General features: G+C 34.0%; 1 protein-coding gene across 3 annotated transcripts in view; it reads left to right on the plus strand.

Moving 5' to 3' along the window:
• Positions 1-21,986, plus strand: part of LOC118193024 (uncharacterized) — a 233,779-nt gene that overhangs the window by 149,284 nt on the left and 62,509 nt on the right. For all 3 annotated transcript variants that reach the window (XM_085824643.1, XM_085824654.1, XM_085824635.1), the window contains 3 exons: positions 1,124-1,364; positions 11,784-11,881; positions 16,797-16,981. In XM_085824643.1, the coding sequence (XP_085680769.1) occupies positions 1,124-1,364; positions 11,784-11,881; positions 16,797-16,981 (524 nt within the window). The remainder of the gene's footprint in view (positions 1-1,123; positions 1,365-11,783; positions 11,882-16,796; positions 16,982-21,986) is intronic.

Genomic DNA, 21,986 nt, shown 5'->3' on the forward strand with positions numbered 1-21,986 from the left:
AAGGTAGTTGCTTAGATACTTAAGATGAAATTCATAAATACAGGTATACAGGCTACAGTTTACCTTATCTATGTGAATCAAATGTTGTTTCATACTAATTAATTGGTGCTCTAAAACTTTCTTTTTGGAAATATTGCTCTATCTCTTTTCATTTTCGATTTGCAATGACTATCTTCCAAATTTTGCCACTAGGGGGCACTACTGTCGTTTGCATTAGGTGGGGGGTAGTCACTTTATTATACTGTTACCTCACTTGCATAGTTGTAGTTCTCTCCATTCGCAAGAATTTTCATGTTAAAGAGACTTTTCTGTGTACCCTGTGTATATATATAATGTTCTTAAACTTACATTTAGGAAAATTTTGTACTGAGAAAAAATAAAACACAAAATAGCTTGTTTTCCGAATGACAAAAATTGACGAAATATTTGGTATTAAACTCGAAAATCATATTCAGGGGCTATACACAAATCCAAGAGAAAAATGTATATATGTAACTAAAGGTAACATATTGGTTAGAAAAAGGTTTCTGATGTTAAGAGATTATGTGATGAGTATTTTTATGCAGATTATTGAGAAAAATATTCATCAATATAAATTTTATTTCAAAATGGGGATTTCATTCACAGAATCTTATGCAATTTGCATTTCTGGAAAACACTGACAGGCTTCAGTATAGGCACATAGCCAACTCATTATTATTTGGATTAAGTAAAAATGGCCCAACAGCTGCTGAGCAGTAAACTCACTGAGCACTGGTAGTTTGGTCCGAGGTTTAAATCCCATGAATGGACTGGCTGCATGAGCATTTTCATAGTTTTCCCCATGTGTAATATGTATAGGACTAGTTTCACTTAGGAAGTCTTCCATGAAGGCATCCATCCCCTTAGTTAGATAGCCCTCGAGGCTTTGCCATAATCATGTAAACCAAACCAAGCAATTTAATTAAAAATGAAAAATATTTGTACTTTTAACTAATTTTTTTTTATGATTACCAGTTTATAATTCTAAATTTAAAAAAAGAAATTCTTAAGAATATTATTAGCATATTTTTAGTCTTTTGGAAAATTATTTTATAGTTTGGAATATATATATATTAGGATAATTGAGTTTTTTGAATTTTAGGGGTCAAACACCTGCTGAAGCAGAGCTTCATTATTTAGAGAACGCAAAAAAATTGGCCATGTATGGTGTCGACTTGCATCAGGCAAAGGATTCTGAAGGCATAGATATAATGCTTGGTGTATGTGCATCAGGTTTATTAGTGTACAGAGATCGACTGCGAATCAATCGATTTGCCTGGCCTAAAATTCTCAAAATATCCTACAAAAGGAATAACTTCTATATCAAAATACGACCAGGCGAGGTAAGATTTTTTTTCTTCTTGAGGTGTTTTGTAAAAATTAAAATTGGAGTATTTTCTAGATTTAGACTCATATTTTACCTTGAAGGGAGACCACATTAGGTTTAATCAGAAAATGCTAAAACTTTTTAAAATTAATGGTGAAATTATTATAATATAATTAATACAAACTATTCTATAACTTATGCATTATCTGTTTTAATAAAACATAATGGTGAGGTTTCATAAAATTAAATCCAAAAGAATTTTTGATATCAGTAAGAAATGATTAGATAGAAATTTTTGACAACTTCTAGAAACATAACATTGTTTTACATTCACTGTGTGTATGTCACATCATGTGCTAGATGAGGTCTTTAATATTTTTTGAATAATTCTTGATTTTTGGATCTGAATAAGAAAAGCAACTTTGAGTAATACAATTTAATATTTCTAATAGCTTAAATCAGCGTGCTCACTGAGCTACGTAATCATTCACTGCTTTTGTTATTATATATGTGGGGAAAGGCAACGACCATAGTTGATAACACACATTTATTACTATTTACAAATATAGGCTACATTAGGATTACAATTAATGAAAATGGTATACGAGCGATCGGGTGACGTCTGCTCCGCTCGCCAGCTAATCCTCGTCTTCCCCTGAAGGCTGGAAACACATGGTGATGCAATGCATACGTCACACAGTAGAGGATTAGGAAATATCATGACATAACATTTCCCACATTTGGCCATCATGACCGGACAGGCGACCTCGCCTGAAGCAACATAGTATATCATCAAATTAAAAAAAAAAAATATTATAATATAGTAACATAGGTATGAAAAAATAATCTGTAGATACAAAGCTGAGGATACGTACACAAATGGAGCAAAAAAATAGATTAAACACACCACAGCAGTTAACTAAAAATAAAAAGAACATTAGTATGACAAACTGAATTAAAAAGTTGATATGAGGAAAAAAAATTATTAGAAAGTTCTCAGGTGTCATCTGTCCAAACTCAGAGGACCTATCATGCTGACAGTTGTATAAAAATCAAGTGATACGTTCAATATTGTTGGACCAGGGCTTCATGTATTCAGCACAAGTGGATGTTTTGGATGGTCGTCGAAAAATGCACACTTTTCCACATCATATGTCTCATTTTGTTTGAGCCTGGTGACTTTATAAGGTCCAAGAAATTTCTGTTTGAGTTTTAGACCAGGGCCAAACTGAATTCGTTTGATAGCCACGAGGTCATGAAGTTGAAATTTTTGTGCCTGTTTTCGTCACAAATTATAAGTACGGTGATTTTCGTCTTGCACTTTAGAGATTTGCTGTTTTGTGTCCTTATGGAGATCGTCACGTTGCTGAATGAATGCAGATTTGATCTCCTCGTCGATTAGAGCAGCGATGTTGATGTCGTTTTGCGATTTCATCTTAGTCCCAAAGAGAAGTTCAAAGGGAGTAGAATTGATGCTACGTTGAAAAGTTGAATTAATAATTTGTTGCACGGCGGGAACATGGCGGTACCATTGCTCAGGGTTGGTTATGGAGAGTTTAGAAAGGACAGCAATAATAATGGAGTTCAAACGCTCAACTTGACCGTTCGATCGTGGGAGGCCAGCTGTAATAAGAATGTGCTTTATTCTCTGTGTGTCACAATAGTTTGCAAATGCAGTGGATTTGAATGCAGGGCCTCGATCAGAGATAATCCGTGAAGGATTTCCGAAGACTGATCTTTGAAATTCCAGCCGACTGATAACTTCATCTGCGTCTGTAGACTTTGTCAGATAAAGCCACACGAATTTAGTAAACGAGTCTATAACTGTCAAAATATGTTTGTATTTCTTTGATGTGGTGGCAAGGGGACGTAAGTGGTCGATATGGTACGTGTGCAAGGGTGCGTCGTCGTTGTCAATGGGGTGCAGAAGTCCGTCTTGTTTGCCATTGCTTTCGATTATTGAGGATGCATGGGATGCAGTTATGGATACACCGCTCAATTTTTTCTTTCAGATTTGGGATAAAATATTCGTTGTTTAAAAGTTCTTGAGTGCGGATTACAGCGAAGTGGCCTCGTTTGTGAGCTGTTTTAAGGACATTTGCCTGCATATCCTCAGGCACCACAAGTAAGTCAATGCCGTTGACATTTTTGTGCAGGAGATTGTTCTTAATGAGAAAGTTATCATACGAAGGCGTTGTTTGAAGGAGTGCTTTAATAGCCGTAATATGCTCGTCGGTTTCTTGTGCTTTGCAAAATTGGAGAAGGACACTGTCTTGGATAGTCATGCAAGGTAGGCTGCGACTGAGGGCATCCACGTGAGCCATCTTTGAGCCGGTACGGTGCTCAGTTTCATAGTCAAAATCCTGGAGATATAAAACCCATCGGGCTATTCTCGAATTGAGTTCCTTTTTATTTAAAGTTTGCACAAAAGCGTTGCAGTCAGTGATAATTTTTAAATGTGAACCAAGGACGTAAATACGGAACTTTTTTAAAGCTTCAACAATTGCAAGGACTTCGAGTTCATAACTGGTGTATTTACGCTCATTGTCCGATGTTTTCTTTGACATGTAGTAGACAGGGTGAAAGCTGTTATTGTTCATAGATTTTTGTGGTAGGACTGCCCCCAAGCCATCAATGGATGCGTCGGTATGAATTTCGATAGGACTCTTTTAATCAAAAATACTTAACCCTTTAACTGTCAAGTTATTTTGATGATTTGGGTACACAAATTGTCAAATTTTTTTATTGCAAAAACCAAATGTTTAGTACAAAATAAAATATACTTAAGTAGTTAAAAATTGATATTTTGACGTACATGGGTAAAATTTTTAAAGTTTTGTAGCCACTGCATATTTTCTTTGAGGCAGCTGTCACTCAACATGGCAGTTGCAAAGTTCGCTTCTAGTGGAGCATTATTTTCTAAAAATGAAAAAAATTAACTATTTTCTAAAACATAAATAAATATAAGTGAATACCTATTAGTAGTTCAGTAATTCAGTCTTATGTGGTACAACTGGAAACACTTTTCCAAGCACAAACCAACTCCACAATCACTACACCAGAATCGTGATTCCTTCCTTATCTTTTCCCCATTTTTATCCTTTTTCGAACAACTCACTTTGCACTATCTCGTAGGCTCACGTTTCGCAGGAATAGGAGGAAAATGGGATATAAAATGTCGTTCAGTAAGACGGGCAGGGTTATCTATTGTAGGTGGTCTGCCAACATTCTTTTGTCCAGAAGCTGCATCATCATATTTATGTAAAAGCTCTTCTACAACTTGGATTCGAAATTCTAAAAATGTAATACGTTTCCCAACTACATTTTTATAGAGCAAATATGAGTTCCAGAGTACCTTGTCTAGTAAATGTAAAAGTATCTTTTTATAATATTTTATCTGACGTTTTCGAATTGTTGGATGAAAGGATATTTCCTGATCACAGCGATCTACACCACCCATAGTTAGACCGTAATTAGAAACAATCTTCGGCTTGAGTATATCTCCATTTTTTATTTTTGAGGCTGACCATGGAAGTATCATGAATACTGCTCATCAAACACACATCCTTCATCTTCGGTTGAAGAATCTAAATCATCTATATAACGTTTCAAAGAACTGGACGCTATTTTACAACAAAAAGAAACCATGCACCTTGAACAAAATAACCTCTAACCTTTGAAATCTTCAGTAAAGTGCTGTCATCTATTGAACTGAGCGCACATTAACTTTTCCCGAGATACAGTCGGGTTTGACAAAGAGATGAAGCCGAAATAAACGTCTCCCGATATATATTTGGGTATAACAATACGATGCTCTCCAAAAAAAATCACCCCGAGTAATACTCAGGCGTGACATTTTCGAACACTAGTGCTGTGCCTGAGATTATCTCGGGCATGACAGTTAAAAGGTTAAAACTGGTTGTTGAGAAAGCAAATATTTTAATTTCTGAAATGAGGTTTTCTGATCAGCATGAATTTGAAAGGGGGCGTCCTTACGAAGGAGATTACTAAGGGGTTTTGCAATGCTAGAATATGAGGGGATGAATTTCCTAAAATATCCCGTGAGACCGAGAAAGCGTTGGACGTCTTTTGTACTCTTAGGTTCAGGGTAGTTAATTACAGATTTTGTTTTCGAAGGGGAAGGAAAAAGTTTACCACCTTCAACGATATGTCCAAGAAATTCGATTTTTTTTTTTTTTTGTGAAGAAATTGACATTTACGAAAATTAACTTCTAGACCATATTCACTAGCAACTTTGAGTACTTGATTGAGACGATGAATGGCCTCATTTTCATTTTTGGCGGGAATAACTACATCGTCCATGTAGGGTAAAACATAAGCTTTGACAATTAAATCACGAAAAACATAATTTATAAAGCGCTGGAATACTGAAGGGCAATTTGAAAGACCAAATGGCATTCGAAGAAACTGGAATTGTCCGTTGTGAGTTACAAAAGCTGTATATGGTTTACTTTCATCCGCTACTGGCACATGAAAAAAGCCGTTACGTAGGTCAAGAGTACTAAACATTTGCGCGTCTTGAAGTTTATCCAAAATGTCATCAATAAGAGGAAGAGGGAAATGATCCTTAATTAAAAGTCGATTAAGTTTCCTATAATCGATGCAAACACGGGGTGTACCATCTTTTTTATGCACCACGAGAACTTGACTGGCATATGGAGATGAACAAGGTTCAATAATTTTAAGTTTCAACCATTCATTTATTTGTCTGTCAACAATTTCCCGTTCAACAAAAGGAAGGCGTCTAGGAGGGTAAAAAATCGGTTTATCATCGGATAGAGTGATATTAACTTTAATATCTGTCGTCTTTGTTTTATTTGGGACATAAGAATTCAGCAAACGTTCTGCCACAGCACGAGTTTCTTTGGAAACATTCAAACCAATATCAAAAGCTGGAACATCGTCATTTATTGCAAAAATGAAGGATTCAGGAGCAGTTTCAAAGCATTGCTCGGAAGGTTTTGAAAAATATATGCTGTCTGGTGTAATAGTTAATTTAGCATTTTTAATTACGTCACATCCTACAATAAGAGAAAACTGCATAGAATGATTTGGAGCAACTCTAATATTAGCCGGAAAGTCCTGGTTATCAATGTTGATAATGGTTTGAAAACAACCAATAATAGGAATTTTCGAGAATCCGAAGCCAGTTAACACTTCAGAATTATTTGAAAGTGGTGGGGAACCAAGTTGAATCCATGTGTTTTCATTCAGTAATGTGACCTCACTTCCAGTGTCAATTAATCCAGAAACTGTGCTATTGAGTATAACGACAGTTTTACACATATTACCGTGAGAGGTTTGTACTGTATTTACTTCGGCAGGTGGAGTGGAAGTCTCATTTGATGTAGTGGGGCGGCAATCCATAGATTTATGCCCAAAATGACCACAAGTTAGACACTTTGGGCCAAGACAACGATTAGGACAGGACCGTGAGAAGTGTCCGACCTCATTGCAGTTAAAACAAGTTTGTGGTTTAGTTTTAGATGGACCAGTATTATTAAATTTCGTGTCGTGTTGTTGGTCTGAATTTTTTCGTCCAGTACCACGTCTGGGGCCATTATTCGTATTTTTAAAATTTGATGGATGAGAGATATTTGTATGTCTAGTCGTAACTACAGATTCATAAGTGCGTAGCTTTTCCTTGAATTCAGAATATGATTTTGCACCGTAGAGAATAATTTACAAGGTACCTAGTATTCCTTGAATACTTGGTATACTGAATGACAGAAGCCTCATCGATAACACCGTCACCACGATTCGCAATTTCGCGCATTGCGATAAAATATTGCAAAGAGCTTTCATTCGAGCGCATTTTTCTTCTTTCGAGTTGTTTATGAATTTCAATAGACGTAATTTTATCGGAGAACTCATTAAGTAATACTGTTTTAAACATGTCGTGTAAATTGAGATTTCGTTGTGAAAACAAAAAAGTTGTAGCAGTACCCACAACAAGTCGTTTCGCAAAAACTAATTTTTGCTGGTCGGTAAGATTTGGAAATAATTGGAAATTATCCTCTATATCGTTGAAAAAAGCACGGACTGAATAGGAATCATTGCCTGAAAAGTTTCTGCAAGTGTTTGAAAGATCTCTCAAAATAAACAATAAATCATGACTCATCTCGCGAATCTCGGTGTTCGCCGTCATATAAACACCGGAGCGACTCGAATTCAAATTTATTACTTCCGCGTCAGAAGAAACAACGCCATTTGGGCTTGCCGCCGTGGAGGGAGGGGAAGGGGGAACAGAAGAACTTAGACCTACAGGCGTCGGTGCACTGTCGGTGTTTGAAATTGAATGATCGTCATCGGATAAAAAAACTAACATCTAGGGAATTGTGAAAATCCATCAGATTAGTGAGCGCATGAAAAATTTTTTCACATAAAACATCTTTATTAGTGGAAGCTTCCAAATGTAATAAATTCGCCACTGATATAAAATCTCATAAAGAGAAATCTTTTAATAGAAGTTCTTTATGTTTTGCCAAATCGAAACTGTCCGGGAACGTAGCAAAATTTCGCATTCGCTTTCGCGAAGAATGATCAAAATCGGAATATCCGAGCATGGTATTAAATAATTTAATAACTCGTCTTGTGCCATATTTGAGAGAATTCGCTATCAATGGGATATCACCTAATTTTAGGGCCATAGTTCTTTAAACAGGAAAATAGGACAATATGAATATGAAATAGGGTATGTATGAATGAGAATTAAACAGTATAAACACAGCTTAAAATCGTAATACTAATAAATTATGAACGAATCCAGGGGAAAATGGTCCTACCTAACGTCGGGGCAGTCCTTATAATCCGATATATTTCTTGGCCAATCCAATGTAATCCAAAATTGAATTTCGATTTAACGTCCAAAATCAGAAGAACGGACAAGTAGCATGTAACATCATTCACATATGTCGTCCAGCTTGAAGAATATTAAATCATCATAAAGGCACGTCTTTACGTCATGTTCACATACGTCGTCAGGCTTGAAGAAGAATATCGTCATAAATAATATATCGAATGATCGGCTTGAAGAATATCGTCATAATCGTCATAAAGGCACGTCTTGCCTTTGTTAGCTTTCTGAAAGTCTTTAGTGATTGCTGGTGTCTAGGGTTCGTTTAACGCATGCACAAAAGGCACGGTCGAGCCCCCAAAATGTGGGGAAAGGCAACGACCATAGTTATAACACACATTTATTACTCTTTACAAATATAGGCTACATTAGGATTACAATTAATGAAAATGGTATACGAGCGATCGAGCGACGTGTGCTCCGCTTGCCAGCTAATCCTACTGTTCCCCCGAAGGCGGGAAACACATGGTGACGCAATGCATATGTCACACAGTAGGGGATTGGGGAATATCATGACATAACATTTCCCACATATATAAGTGCATTAATATATATATTGTTGTATTTTTGGTAACAAGTGTTTCTGTTCGCATAAAGCTAATATTAAATTTAATTTAAATTAAGAAATTTTAATTGCAAAAAAATATATAAATATAAATAAACTATTTATTTAAATTCTGACTATTTTTTTTTTTCGTTCAGGCTTTTAAATTGAATTTCTGTTGCTTGAACATGGTATATGGAAAGTTTTCTTATTATAAATAATTATGGTTGATTAATTACATTAATATATATATTGATGCACTTTTGTGTGTGATTATGTTGAAGTTTATCAAAAGGAATTTTACTAACGAATCTACTGTTTGAATACTATACTCGAAAAGTTTTGTGGTTACACTTGGCAAAAAGCCTGAGCAGTAAAATCGCTGAACACTGGTAGTTCAGTCCAAATTTCGAATCCTGGCAAACGGGTTGGCTCCATAGGTGTTTTCATAATTTTCCGTATGTTTAACGTGTATGCAGTATATTGTGGATGCATACGTAAATAAAGCAGGCGCAGCCCACGCAAACCGCTAAACACTGGTAGTTCGGTCCAGCTTTCGAATAAAGGCGATCGGGCTGGCTGCATCGGTGTTTTCGTGATTTTAAGTATGTTTATCATGTATGCAGTATTTTCTGGACGTATACGCCAATAAAGTGGGCGCAGTCCGCGCTGAACACTGGTAGTTAGGTCCATCCTTCGAATTCCAGCGAGCAGGCTGGCTGCATGGATGTTTTCTTAATTTTCCGCAAGTGTATCGTGTATGCAGTATCTTCTAGATGCATACGTGAATAAAGTGGGTGCAGCCCGCGCCAATCCGCTGAACACTGATAGTTCGGTCCATCTTTTGAATGACGGCGAACGGGCTGGCTGCATGTGTACTTTCGTGATTTTATGCATGTGTATCGTGTATGCAGTCTCTTCTGGATGCATATGTGAATAAAGCAGGCGCAGCCCGCGCAAAACCGTTGAACTTTGGTAGTTCAGTCCAACTTTCGAATACCCGTTAAAGAACTGTCTGTATGGGTATTTTCGTGATTTTACGCATGTGTGTCGTGTATGCAGTATCTTCTGGATGCATACGAGAATAGAGCAGGCGAAACCCGCGCAAATCTGCTGATCACTGGTAGTTCAATCCAACTGCCTCCATGTATGTTTTCATGATTTTCCGCATGTGTATGCAGTATCTTTTGGATGCATATGCGAATAAAGCGGGCGCAGCCCGGGTAAAATCGCTGAAGACTGGTAGTTCAGACGAACTTTCGAATAAAGGCCAACGGGCTGGCTCTATGGGTGTTTTCGTGATTTTCTGCATGCATGTTGTGTATGCAGTATATTCTGGATGCATACTTTAAAAAAACAGGTACAGCCCGCGCAAAACCGCTGGACACTGGTAGTTCGGTTCAACTTCAAATCCCGGCTAGCAGGCTGGGTGCATGGGTGTTTTCGTGATTTTATGCATGTGTAACTTGTATGCAGTAGCTTGTGAATGCATACGTTATTAAAGGGGCCGCAGCAAAGGTAAAATCGACGTACACTGGTAGTTCGGTCCAGCTTTCGAATATAGGCGAAATTCAACATGGGAATTCTTTTAAAAACGAACAATGATAAGCGGGCTTCAGCGAAAATCAGCTGGCTTCGCTTCAGCTGGCGGGCTTGTCCGCTAGTACATTTTAAAAATTGATCTTCAAAATGGAGGAATTTTTGTGGTGCTTGCATTATTTCAAAAACCTTTGGCCACTACACCTGGCATTCAGGGCTTCTTTTTTCTCTATGTTGTTGTTATAAATTTTAATTAAATTTTTTTTATTTTATCTATTTATTTATTTTGAATATTTCTTTGTAAAAGTAGCTAATTTGATCTGTTGCCAAAATCAGAAATTTAGTCACTAATCTTGGCAAATATAACCATCAGATTTTTAATGTTGAACAGATTTGGTTTTCATGTTAATATGATTATGATGATGTGTGTGTGATATTACCAATTCAATATTTCTTTTTCCTTTAAAATACTTACCATTTTTAGCTTATAATTAACTAGAAAAGAAGCAGTAATTTTTATGATATTTATAATATTTGATTTCCATCCTCATTTTGGATCATATGATATGTTCTTTTGTTAATTATTTTCTTTCTAATACTGACTTTTTATACTTTCCACCAGTTGGATGGTAAGTGGTAGTTAGTTTCCACCAGTTGGATGGTTGTTTGACTTCTGAATTAGTATTTATTCGGCGTGTTATTGTTTCTTAATTAAGTGGTAGTTAGTTTGATCATTCTTTGGTATCATGATGCACTTTTCATTCTTCTTTCATTCCTTCATATTTTTGTGAATGTTATTCCCCCTCTCACATACATTGCAGTTTTTCGGTTTTTAAAGGTTGCCATAGTTTCTAATTTTAGCCAAATTAATATTAAATATCACTAAATTTTGCCAAAGCATTTGTGGTGCCACTTCAACAAAGAAGTATTTTATTTTTTAAGAAAAAGGCCATGAAAACTTTAGAACTAAAACCCAGGAGTATTGATGATGCATTTTATGCCAAAATGTTCAGCCTGCTTGTTTCTGTTGGAGGGCAAGATACCATTCCAGCACATGATGTATTTCATATATATGTATTATGAAACCAGGGAAACTTCGAGAGATTCTAAACCATTTCGGTCAGAAGTTAGAAAATTCATTTTAACAGTATTGAAGCATAAATGTGTGAACATATATTAAATTATTTCATTTGATTGACGAGTTATAATATTTGGAGGAAAATAATAGCTTTTGTAGTTATTGCTTGTACATATTATTTTAGAGTCAGTTTAAAACGGTATGCATACAAATAAATGTTTACTTTTTTAATCAAATGTTGCCAAAATTTGATTTTCATTGAAATGTTTTTCTTCATTGGTAAAAAAGTTTATCAATTTCTTAAAATGCTTTTTTGAAGACACTGATGCATATAAATATGAAATTTAACATTTGTAGCTTTTGTAACTGTATAAATTGATTACAATACTTGTTCCAGTTTGACCAGTTTGAAAGTACCATTGGCTTTAAATTGCATAATCACAAAGCTGCAAAACGTTTATGGAAAGTTTGTGTAGAGCATCACACATTCTTCAGGTTAGTAAAAGTTAAGATTTTATTAAGTAAATAAATAAAATGAAGGATTATTGTCTTGAAACAATTTTTTTTTTTTTTTTTTTTTTTCCTCTGCCTGTATAGTACATAAAAAGATTTCTGTTGTGAAGAAAATCACACTATTTAAATCATATTTTTAGTATGTCTTATGAGCGACATAAAAATTTGTTATTTATGTAATCCATTTCCTAAACCTTTAATCAAATGTTTTTTTAATTCCCTGTTGTGTAGTAGAAATGATGGTTTTTAAATCTTGTATAGTTCATCTCTCTAAATTTTATGCAAAGTTAGACTCCATTTGCCTAATATTTTCTGAGTATTATGGTTAGTATGAATCATTTGATGCCCCTCTTTAAAAAAAATAAAATAAAATTCGGAAGATGCTTAGGAATCTTGTATTTCAGTGGAAGAAAATATCCATATATATGTGTTGTATTCTTCTGTATATCATATCAAGTGTATTTATGTACATTTTTCATAAAAATAAAATATTTGAGTTTCCAGAAGTATTTACAGACTGTTTTAAAGAAATGTGATTACAAGTCATATTTCTTTAATGTCATAATTTCTAATCATTAAGCAATACAATCAAATTCACACTTATTTTTTAATTTGAAATATTTTTTTAGTAAGTTTTAAAACATTCTGGTAATTATGAATAACTTATGGCTATTTTAAACTGCTTCACTAAGTAAACTTTCTTTAACATTTAGTTTCAAATTGGTTTATTTTAATACTTTTACTTTTCTTGAAAAGAATCTTTATTATTCAACATGATTTTTATGTTTGGCCTGTAAATGAAAGTTAATTTTCTCACTCACTGTTCTCCCGGAAAAGCTATAAATAAATTTATGTCTTAACAAAGAGCCATCTTTAAGAGCATCATGGCAACCGGCATCACTTTCCAATATTATATAAAATTTAAGTTAAATTTAACAAAAGAATTAAAAAATATCAAAAAAATTTTCTGCCCACTACAAAACATTTATCTGCTATATATCATTGAGATAACATTAGTGGAGGACAAAATTTTAATTAATAATTATTCCTTAGTTTGCAGAACTATAAATTACTCTTAGGAAGTAATTTATATATAAAGGTGGGGTATTCTTGTAAATAAGTTTCCAAGAAGCTAATAGACAAGAATTTTCTTGTTTCCAGTATAATACAGAAGCTGTTCGCATATTTTTTAGACAATTTTCATTGTAATAAATGAAATATTTTACCTAAAATTTTTATGTTTTAAATGCCCCATTTGATAACTCTTATTCTTCACTATCTTTATACACTGTAATTTTTTAGACAATGCCTTTTGTAGTATTGGAAGAGGTATTTTATCCCATTGCTCTCAAACAGCTGCTTTCCAAAGGGGTCTGTAGGTTGGCGTTTGAACCATCCACTTTAAAAGTCCCAACGTGCAAAAATATATGGTTGTAACGAAAGTTTTGTGCCAAAAAACATTCTTAATAAGTTAGTAAAAAAAACATGAAAGCAATACCTCTGTAATGGGTAGTAATCCACCACCCAAATCTATGATTTTCCACCAAAATTTTAGTAGTTTATCAAAGTATTCAGCACGAAAGTTTGGTGGCCCCGAGTCCAAAAAAAAATCAACCTCATGCCGAATAGAAGATCGCACCTGCAAGATGTAGCTGCAGGTGTGAAAAAGGGTAGAAATTCAAAGGAGTGATGTTTGGGGCTATGTTGTGGCTGTGACAAAAGGTCCCATTTCAGTCTATATAGAGTCCAGCCAGTGAACGCAGATGCATGTTGGACATTACCTTTTTGCGTCAGAATTCGGTTCCACATTTTTCCTTGATAGCATCATTAACATGGAATAGCATCTCGCTTGTACAACATATTGTCAAGGGTTTTACCTTTGTCCAGGTAATCTTTGGGGATAATACCACAGCAATCCCACCGGATACAAAGCATGATCTTTTTGTTAGTCAAATTGCTCTTTGCGACACTGCTGATGGTTTTATGCTTTGTGTCTTTGTCACATCAAGTGTACAACTTCTGAGAGTTTTTACCTGTTCTATCCGAGTCCACATAAAAGGCCAATCACGGTTATAGAATAATTAGGGGTCAACTGCACCTTGCCCGAAGGCACAGAAAGAGAGTGCACTGTGCAATCGGTCTTTGGCAGTCAAGTTGGCGATCACAACACTTAGCGAAGGAAAAAAAATTTAGTTCATATTTATAAGGCATTTGATCCCATAAGACATCCAGTTTAGTTCAAGTTCATGAGCTTAGAATTTGTTCTAGATTGCAGCGTAGTAACCCTACCTGAGAGAATTCGGTGGATGTGGTGAGATCACATGATATTAACACAATTCTTTACACAAACACGAGAAAATAATAACATAGAGTCTATAGCCTGCTTTACCAGGCACTAAGTCTCGAGGTTTTGTGCCATTAAAAAATCAACCAACCAACCAGGCACTAAATCCTATCTTGGCAAAATACACTAATCTTGGTAAAATAGATCACATATAATTAACACAATTCTTTACACAATAATATAATAACGTAGAGTCTATAGCCTGCTCTACCAGGCAATAAGTCTTGGCAAAATACACTAATCTTGGTTAAATAAATTTAAATAGAAATAATAAAAAGTAGAGGAGAGCATAATAAAGAAATGTGTACAGTGCGATATATACAATATTTACAATCATCACTTCACGTTATGATGAATTGACGTACTGACTGGGGAGTTATCCATTTTTTTTCAAAAAAATTGTGTGTATCCATGAAAATCTGTTCAGAAATAGGCTTGATTTTCAGATCGGCATGAATAATGGTATTCTTAACAAACCGGGGCATGTTTGTTATTGCTCACAAAATTTTGTTCTGAAGGATTTCTAGTTTTCTCCTTCCGGTTTTATTTGCAACATGCCGAGGCGGGTAGTCATAGGTTTAATCAGGGTAAGGTAGATTGTACGTTTAGCATTTATGCTTAGTTGAGACTTCCTTCCTATTGGATTATAGAGCATCATGAAGACTCCATTTGCTTTATTTCCTTGAGTAATTGCATGCTCTTTGAATGTGAGTCTGTCATCAGCTGTTGATGGGCTCACTGGGCACAGATTAGCCCCCTTTTCGGCCTTTGTTGTTGAAGTAAATCCACTTCATCACAAGTGATAATCCATTCCAGAATTTTATCCTTACGTTGATATTCAAGCAGATTAGAGAATCCGTCTGTCTGTATCTGCTTGAGTCAGTTCCTTGACACCCAGCAAAGTTTATGCGATGCATAGTGCGCAACTAATGGATATGGCATTAGCGTCTAACTCCTTAGCAAGCTCTCAAGTGGTTGCATACTGATCTTATTGCACAAGTTCTCGGAGGCTGTCTACCGCTCTGCTTGTACCGCTGTCTACCGCTCTTCTCGGAGGCCAGCCAGACTGCTCTGCTTCTTGAATATCCTTGTTCCTTTCCTTGTTTTTGAATTTTCGGTAGCAAGCATTGTCATATAAGAACATTAGTACAAGCTGTACACATGATTTGGTGATATTCTGTGGCTGACTTTTTGCAACAGAACTGGAAGTAGTTCCATTTCAGACACCTTGTACTTAATGATAACGATATTTTTTTTACATTTTTCACAGCACAGTATTCTAAAAGAAAACGAATGCCAAAATTAATTTTACAAAATATGATTAAACACGGCAACGTGAACTGTTTGAGCAGACAGTATTTGTAGTGACGGGAATCTTTCATTAAAATCCAATACATTGGTGATAAAACAAGAGAGTAGGGATGTGAGTGAAGGGTTGATACTTGTTTTCTTGTTTCATTTTTTTTTCCAGGAAATTAACAGTAGGTTTTGATTTGTCGCTGCTTTGTCTTGAAGCAGTTTTACTGTTTGATTACACTGTGGGGGAAGAGAAGGTATTTCATGTTTGAAAATTGGGTATAAAATATGTTTTTGACAGTATGTGGAGCTGATCTTAACATTTTTCTCCATTCTCTTTATTTTTAATTTGACTTTATATGAAAACCAGAACAATTATAAATCCCTTAGAAAAACTTTCTTTAGATTCCTTGAACCATGTTTTAAGATTTTTTTTTTCTCCTTGTTGATTATAATATTGTCTATTGTGACAACACTTTTCCATTTTTGTCTGGATAAAAGTTTCTCATAACAAGTTCCACAGTGTGTTCTGCATTCAGCGATATGGTGTGGAAAAAGATGTGCACATTATGTTTTTTCTCGTTTTTAAGATTCAAATCAGCATTGATCACTTTGTTTACAGTTGACACTGAATATTTTAATGATTTTGCAACCCTCCTTTGACTTGGTAGATTCTTGTAACATTAAAGATCTTACTTTTGCAACATTCAGAATGTTCTGTTTTTTCCTTGGAGATAAGTCTTTGGAACAGTTTTTCCACTTGAAGCCAAAGTTTGGTGTTTTTTCCCCTTTGTTATTAACATTAACTATTGTAACCTTATATGTAAAAAACTATGGTTTTAAAATTTTTTAATAACTAGGTATGAATAATTTTCTTTACAAAGAACATAAACATAGCCCTTATGAAGAACTGTACTTAAACTGTACTTAAGTTTTTATAATTAATTATTTCCATAAACTTTTGTTCACTAGGATAATATTTAAATCATTAAATAATAAACCAAAGTATTTTAAATAATAAGGTAATACAATACCAAATGAAAAATCTCATGCCTGGATAAAGATGGTAATGCCACACTCAAGAGATTAAATAAAAGTTTATACCTTCTTCATATAGTAGATTTTGTTTGTGTACATACATATTAAAAGAATACACATGCATTTTTTTCTGAAAAAATTTCCTTTTGTTTGAATGTACTAATTTTATGTGTATATAAAATGTGTAATAAAAATTTTTACACATTTAATTTTTTTCAGATTGATGGCTCCAGAAGTTCCACCAAAGCCAAAGTTATTTTTGCCTCGATTTGGATCAAAATTTAGATATTCTGGTAGGACACAGTATCAAACTAGACAAGCTAGTGCCCTAATTGATCGTCCTCCTCCTCATTTTGAAAGAACATTAAGCAATAAACGGTTTGCATCTCGGAGCATGGATGGTGGTATGTGGTTTACTATTTATGATATGAGTTTCTAAATATTTCCAGCATGCTGCTGTTAATATTCTAAGAATATCCCCACCAAAACACTATATGCAGACATCATTTAAATGTTCAAGATTTGAGTAATTTAAGTAAATGGAAATTTTTTATATTATCGTGCCATTTGTAAATAAAAAAAAAAAAAAAAAGTAATAAGCGATACTCATAGCATTGGTTAGAATTTATACAATTATTTTGTGATAAAGATTTTTAATAAAAATATTTCATAGTATTGCTCTTTTTTTTTTCCTGTTGCGCTTAATTTTCTTTTTTATATTGCATATAAATTCAGAATTCTATTAACATTTTCACACAACTTTGTTATGATGAGTTAAGCAAGTTGCTTGTTGGCTATTGTAACTTCACACCTTAAAAATTGGTGGTTGAGTGTATTTTATTGGGATTAGAAAGGTTCAGATTTATAATGAGGCAAAATAATATTGTTCTCATGGAAAAATTGGAGGAAGAGAACAAAGGTCTGAGGCACTGTCACCTTAAAGTTCATGTGTAAGTTCAGATCCAAAACATGCACTTCAAAAATAAAACGGCCTGAAAACTATACTTTTAATTGAATCTGTATTTTACATTTTGGTTTAATCTTTGTGTGAATGAATACGTGGTGTGTACGAGTTCTCAAAGCGTTAGTCACGTTTAAAATTAGAATCAAAGCAGAAGAACCCGGTTTTTGTAAACAAAAACAACAAAACAGTTAATTTGTCTGGTAGGGGTTAAGTGGAATGAATCTGAATATCATTTATGTACTAATTTTTAAATGTGTGGGAACTGCTTTGCCATACATGATTTCAAAAATTTATAGGACGAATTTTTGAAAAGCTGAGTTTATTTTTTGATTATACTGAAAAGTAAGGTTTTTTGAGGTGTGGTATTATTGCAGCCAACATGCAATACAGAAACTACCTGCACATGCAAACTATTGTATGAGAGAATTTTCTTATGTTATTTGTATTTTTGATGTCAAATACCTTTTGTGAAAGTCTCTTTAGAGTGGCAGTAACTTGTCCTGCTGTTTATAACATCACCTGAATCTTTCCAAGTGTTAACCTCTGTTCTGCTAATGACATATCATAAAGCTTTTTGCTTGCTTATGCAATGTGAGATCAATTTTGCAGTGTAATTATTTTGTGCTTCAAATTTTAAAATATTTTTGCTTCGATTTTCATCTTAATATTTATATCTGTCAGTTTCAAATAAGTTTTAGTTATTTGATTAACTGTTTTAAGTTTCTATGTCTTGTATGTTTTACTATGTATGTAGTTAGTTTTAATGTTAAACTGGTGTTTGTAGAAGCATTTATATGACTTTAGATATAATTACTTTTAAGTAATTATTTGTAAGTAACAATTAAGTTACTTATAATATCATAAATTTATGTATTGTAGTTTTGATACAGTCATACTAATTCTTTTGAAGAGCTCTAAGTGTGTTTCACTGTGGGAAAATTCAAGTGCCACGTTTTCCACTTTCAAAAATAAATTCCATGAATCCACAGATGCTGAATTATTTAAACCACATTTTTCAAAATATTTATCCTAAAGGAACTTTTGAAGTTTTTTCTACTAAGACTTTTGAACTAGGCATATAGATAGCATTTTGGTCAAGTAAATTATAAATTAATAATTCAACAGTCATTGACAATGCTTTATTTTGAACCAAGTAACTAACTATCAGTTAGTTATAACTAACTGATAAGTTATGTATGCATTTTCACTTTTTAAAATTCACCATCTAAATATTAGTCATTGAAGATTCCTTTCAGAAGCATAGAATTGCTGTGTCTAAAAGTAATTTGTGTTTCATGTAAATGAATAACTTGGTCATTTCAAAGGTCAGATGTCAGTTGTCAGTTGTATGGTGTAGGCATTATTAAATGTTCAGGCTATTTTTTGATTAAGGAGATTTTTTTCCCCTTTTCCCCCTTCTTTCCTTTTTTAATGTTGGTCTTTTAAGTGTATATTTCTTTATTTTTAATTATAAAGTCATATTTTTTTTTGAAGAATTTGTCACATTTTTCAGTTATTTTTGTTATGTACTTTTGCCATAAAGAAGTTTTGTACCTGAAATAGAAGAGTTTGCAGTAGTCAGGTCTTTGCAAATATTTTTGATATTTTAAATTTATATATGAACTGTGGAAGAATTTTGAAATTGTTTTTTAAGAAGCTAACAATTAAACCTTTTAGATATCTTTTTAAAAGTCGGTTTTTTTTTTAAAGTAATTTGGGAGGTAATTGCACAAAAAATTGCCATGCATACACTAATAACTATTTTATTCTGGAAAGCCATATTAGTCAAATTTCTATGCTGAAAATTTTATGCATAAAATCAAATACTAAAAAGAAAATGTCAAAGAATTTTCTCCAAAATACATATGTTGTAAATAGGATATTTTTGCATTTCAGATAAAATGCTAGGTTGTTGATTGCTCCATTATTTGAGCCTGTCTCATATTTTATAATTTATTTTTGACTTTTTCAAAGTAAATTTCTCTCTCTCTATATATATATGTGTGTGTGTGTGTAGTATTGTGGCAGTTGGGCACATGAGTGGAGCTTGGCAATCTGGTCACATTAGAATTCCTGACATTGTTGTGGCTGAGTGTAAGTAAGACATCAAACGACGACACCAAAGAATTAAACTTTCTAGCTCCATATCTTTATTTAATGCAAATGGCAGATCATTCAAGATTACTTATGCGATAGCAATTTAGACTGAATATAATTCACTTTAAATTTACTGCATCATACTATTAAAACAAGAAAAGACAGGACAGCAACAAAAATGTATTCGGCAGGCGGAGAAAAGCAATCTGATGGAAAATGGCACGAACTCTTGATTTATAGCACCGGTTACGTTACATGCCCAAATGTCCTCGAAAGTACTGCTCTAGGGGGAAGCTCCTGAAATTGCAGAAAGTTACTTAGTGGTTGCCTGTTCGCGTAGAGCAAAGCCTTTATATTTTATATATATATATAAATTCATGCAATTTTAAATCTAAATCCATGTTATGTTACATGTAATCACAAATGTGATGCATACAAAATTGTAAAGTGGACTCAAAAATGAAACACAAATCGTGTTATTTCTTAATGGTCACAGTAATATTAGTGCAGTGAAATAAAAGTATTTGATTCTCTGTGCAAATGACAAAAAATCATCTTATGTAGTATACGATGCTACATGATTCCTCATATAAGTTAGTCCTTTTTTAGTTAGTTTGTTATTTCTTAGTTAGTGTCACTAAAATGCTATTTTAAAATTCAAATATGTAATAAAATGACAATATAAAGGACCGATTAAAACAGCAACCAATTTTAGTGTTGCCGTCTAAAAATAACTAACTTTAATTAGTTATTTTTAGCATAATTGGTTTTCTGAATCAATAGCTTTATCTAATGTAAATTCAGGTTACTGTATTTGAAATATTTATTCAATTGACTAATAATAATTTATAATATACAGTAAACTCTCACTACAACAATACCCGATACAACAATAACTCCCTCTACTACAATAATGTTTTGTGGTCCCGCTTATTTTGCATATAAACTAATGTTAATCTCCCCTCAATATTGCTATATTCTCTAGAACAATAAACCTCTGTAAAACGATTTTTTTCAATCTAAATTTCAGTATTATTTTCTCCCTTTATAATAATATTTTGATTTCCAAATGCTTTTTTTTTTTCATTTTCTTTTGTTATTTTTTTTTCATCTATTAAGACTCATTGTGGATATTCAACTTATCCCTGAATAAATAGCTATTGTTCAGATTTCAAAACAGATGAAGACCACCCTTTTGGGAATTGGAGTGGGTGAGGCGGGTGAAGTGTAAATGTATGCCTAGTCTCATTTCCCAGTAAGCTTTGGAATTCTGATAAGGTTTAAGGACATCTAGACCTGTCTGGTACCTTGTCACAGAACAAGTGCCCTTTGTTAGAGGAACAGGGGGAGATGGAGGCGGGGTGTTGTTAAGTGACGTACTGAAAAGTGAGTTCAAAGGTTGTTTTATAGTCTTTAACGATTCTAAGTTCTACGCGAAACATTTGGTTTAAACTTTTCTTTCTTTCACGCGATATTGTTCCCTAAGATGGCAGGGCGAAAGCAACCATCTTTTCGAGATAAACTGAACGTTATCAATGATATTGATGAGGGAATGAAGCAGATTGATGTGGCTAAGAAACATGGATTATCGCAATCTACAGTTGCAACGTTCCTAAAGAAGAGAAAGCAAATCGAAGATGCTGTAACTTCAAATGAAATTAACCTAGAGCGAAAACGACTGAAAGTTGTGACAAATGAAAACATTGATGCTGCTGTTTTAAAATGGTTTAAAGTAATGAGAGCAACAAATGTCCCAATAAATGGACCTTTATTATGTGCAAAAGCACGGAAATTTGCAGCAATGCTAGGGAACGAAACATTCAAAGCTAGCAATGGTTGGTTAATGCTTTTTCGAGATCGTCATGGAATAACTTTCCAAGAAGTTCACGGAGAGAAAAAGTCAGCCCCCATAAACGATGCAAATGAATGGCGGCAAAACAAGATGAAAGAAATCTTAGAAAAGTATGCTCCAGAAGACATTTATAATGCAGATGAAGCTGGGCTGTTTTTCCAACTCCTACCCGATCAAACATTGGCATTCAAGGGTGAAAAGTGTTATGGAGGGAAGAGATCAAAGCAGAGACTGACTGTTCTTCTGTGTACAAATAGCACAGGAATGCATAGAATACAACCTCTCGTCATTGGTAAATCATTGAAGCCAAGAACGTGAAAAGTCTTCCCGTGGAGTATAAAGCAAATAAGAAGGCTTGGATGACGTCTAAATTTTTTTCCAAATGGTTACAGAAGTTAGACAATGAAATGAAGAAGAGAAAGAAAAAAATCGTTTTGTTGATAGATAACTGCGATGCTCACACATCATTTCCAAAGCAACAAAATATCGAAATCGC

This window comes from Stegodyphus dumicola, chromosome 1, assembly GCF_044657685.1.
Source record: "Stegodyphus dumicola isolate Sdum_Otavi_A_Nest chromosome 1, ASM4465768v1".
In the NCBI taxonomy this organism is placed as follows: domain Eukaryota; kingdom Metazoa; phylum Arthropoda; class Arachnida; order Araneae; family Eresidae; genus Stegodyphus; species Stegodyphus dumicola.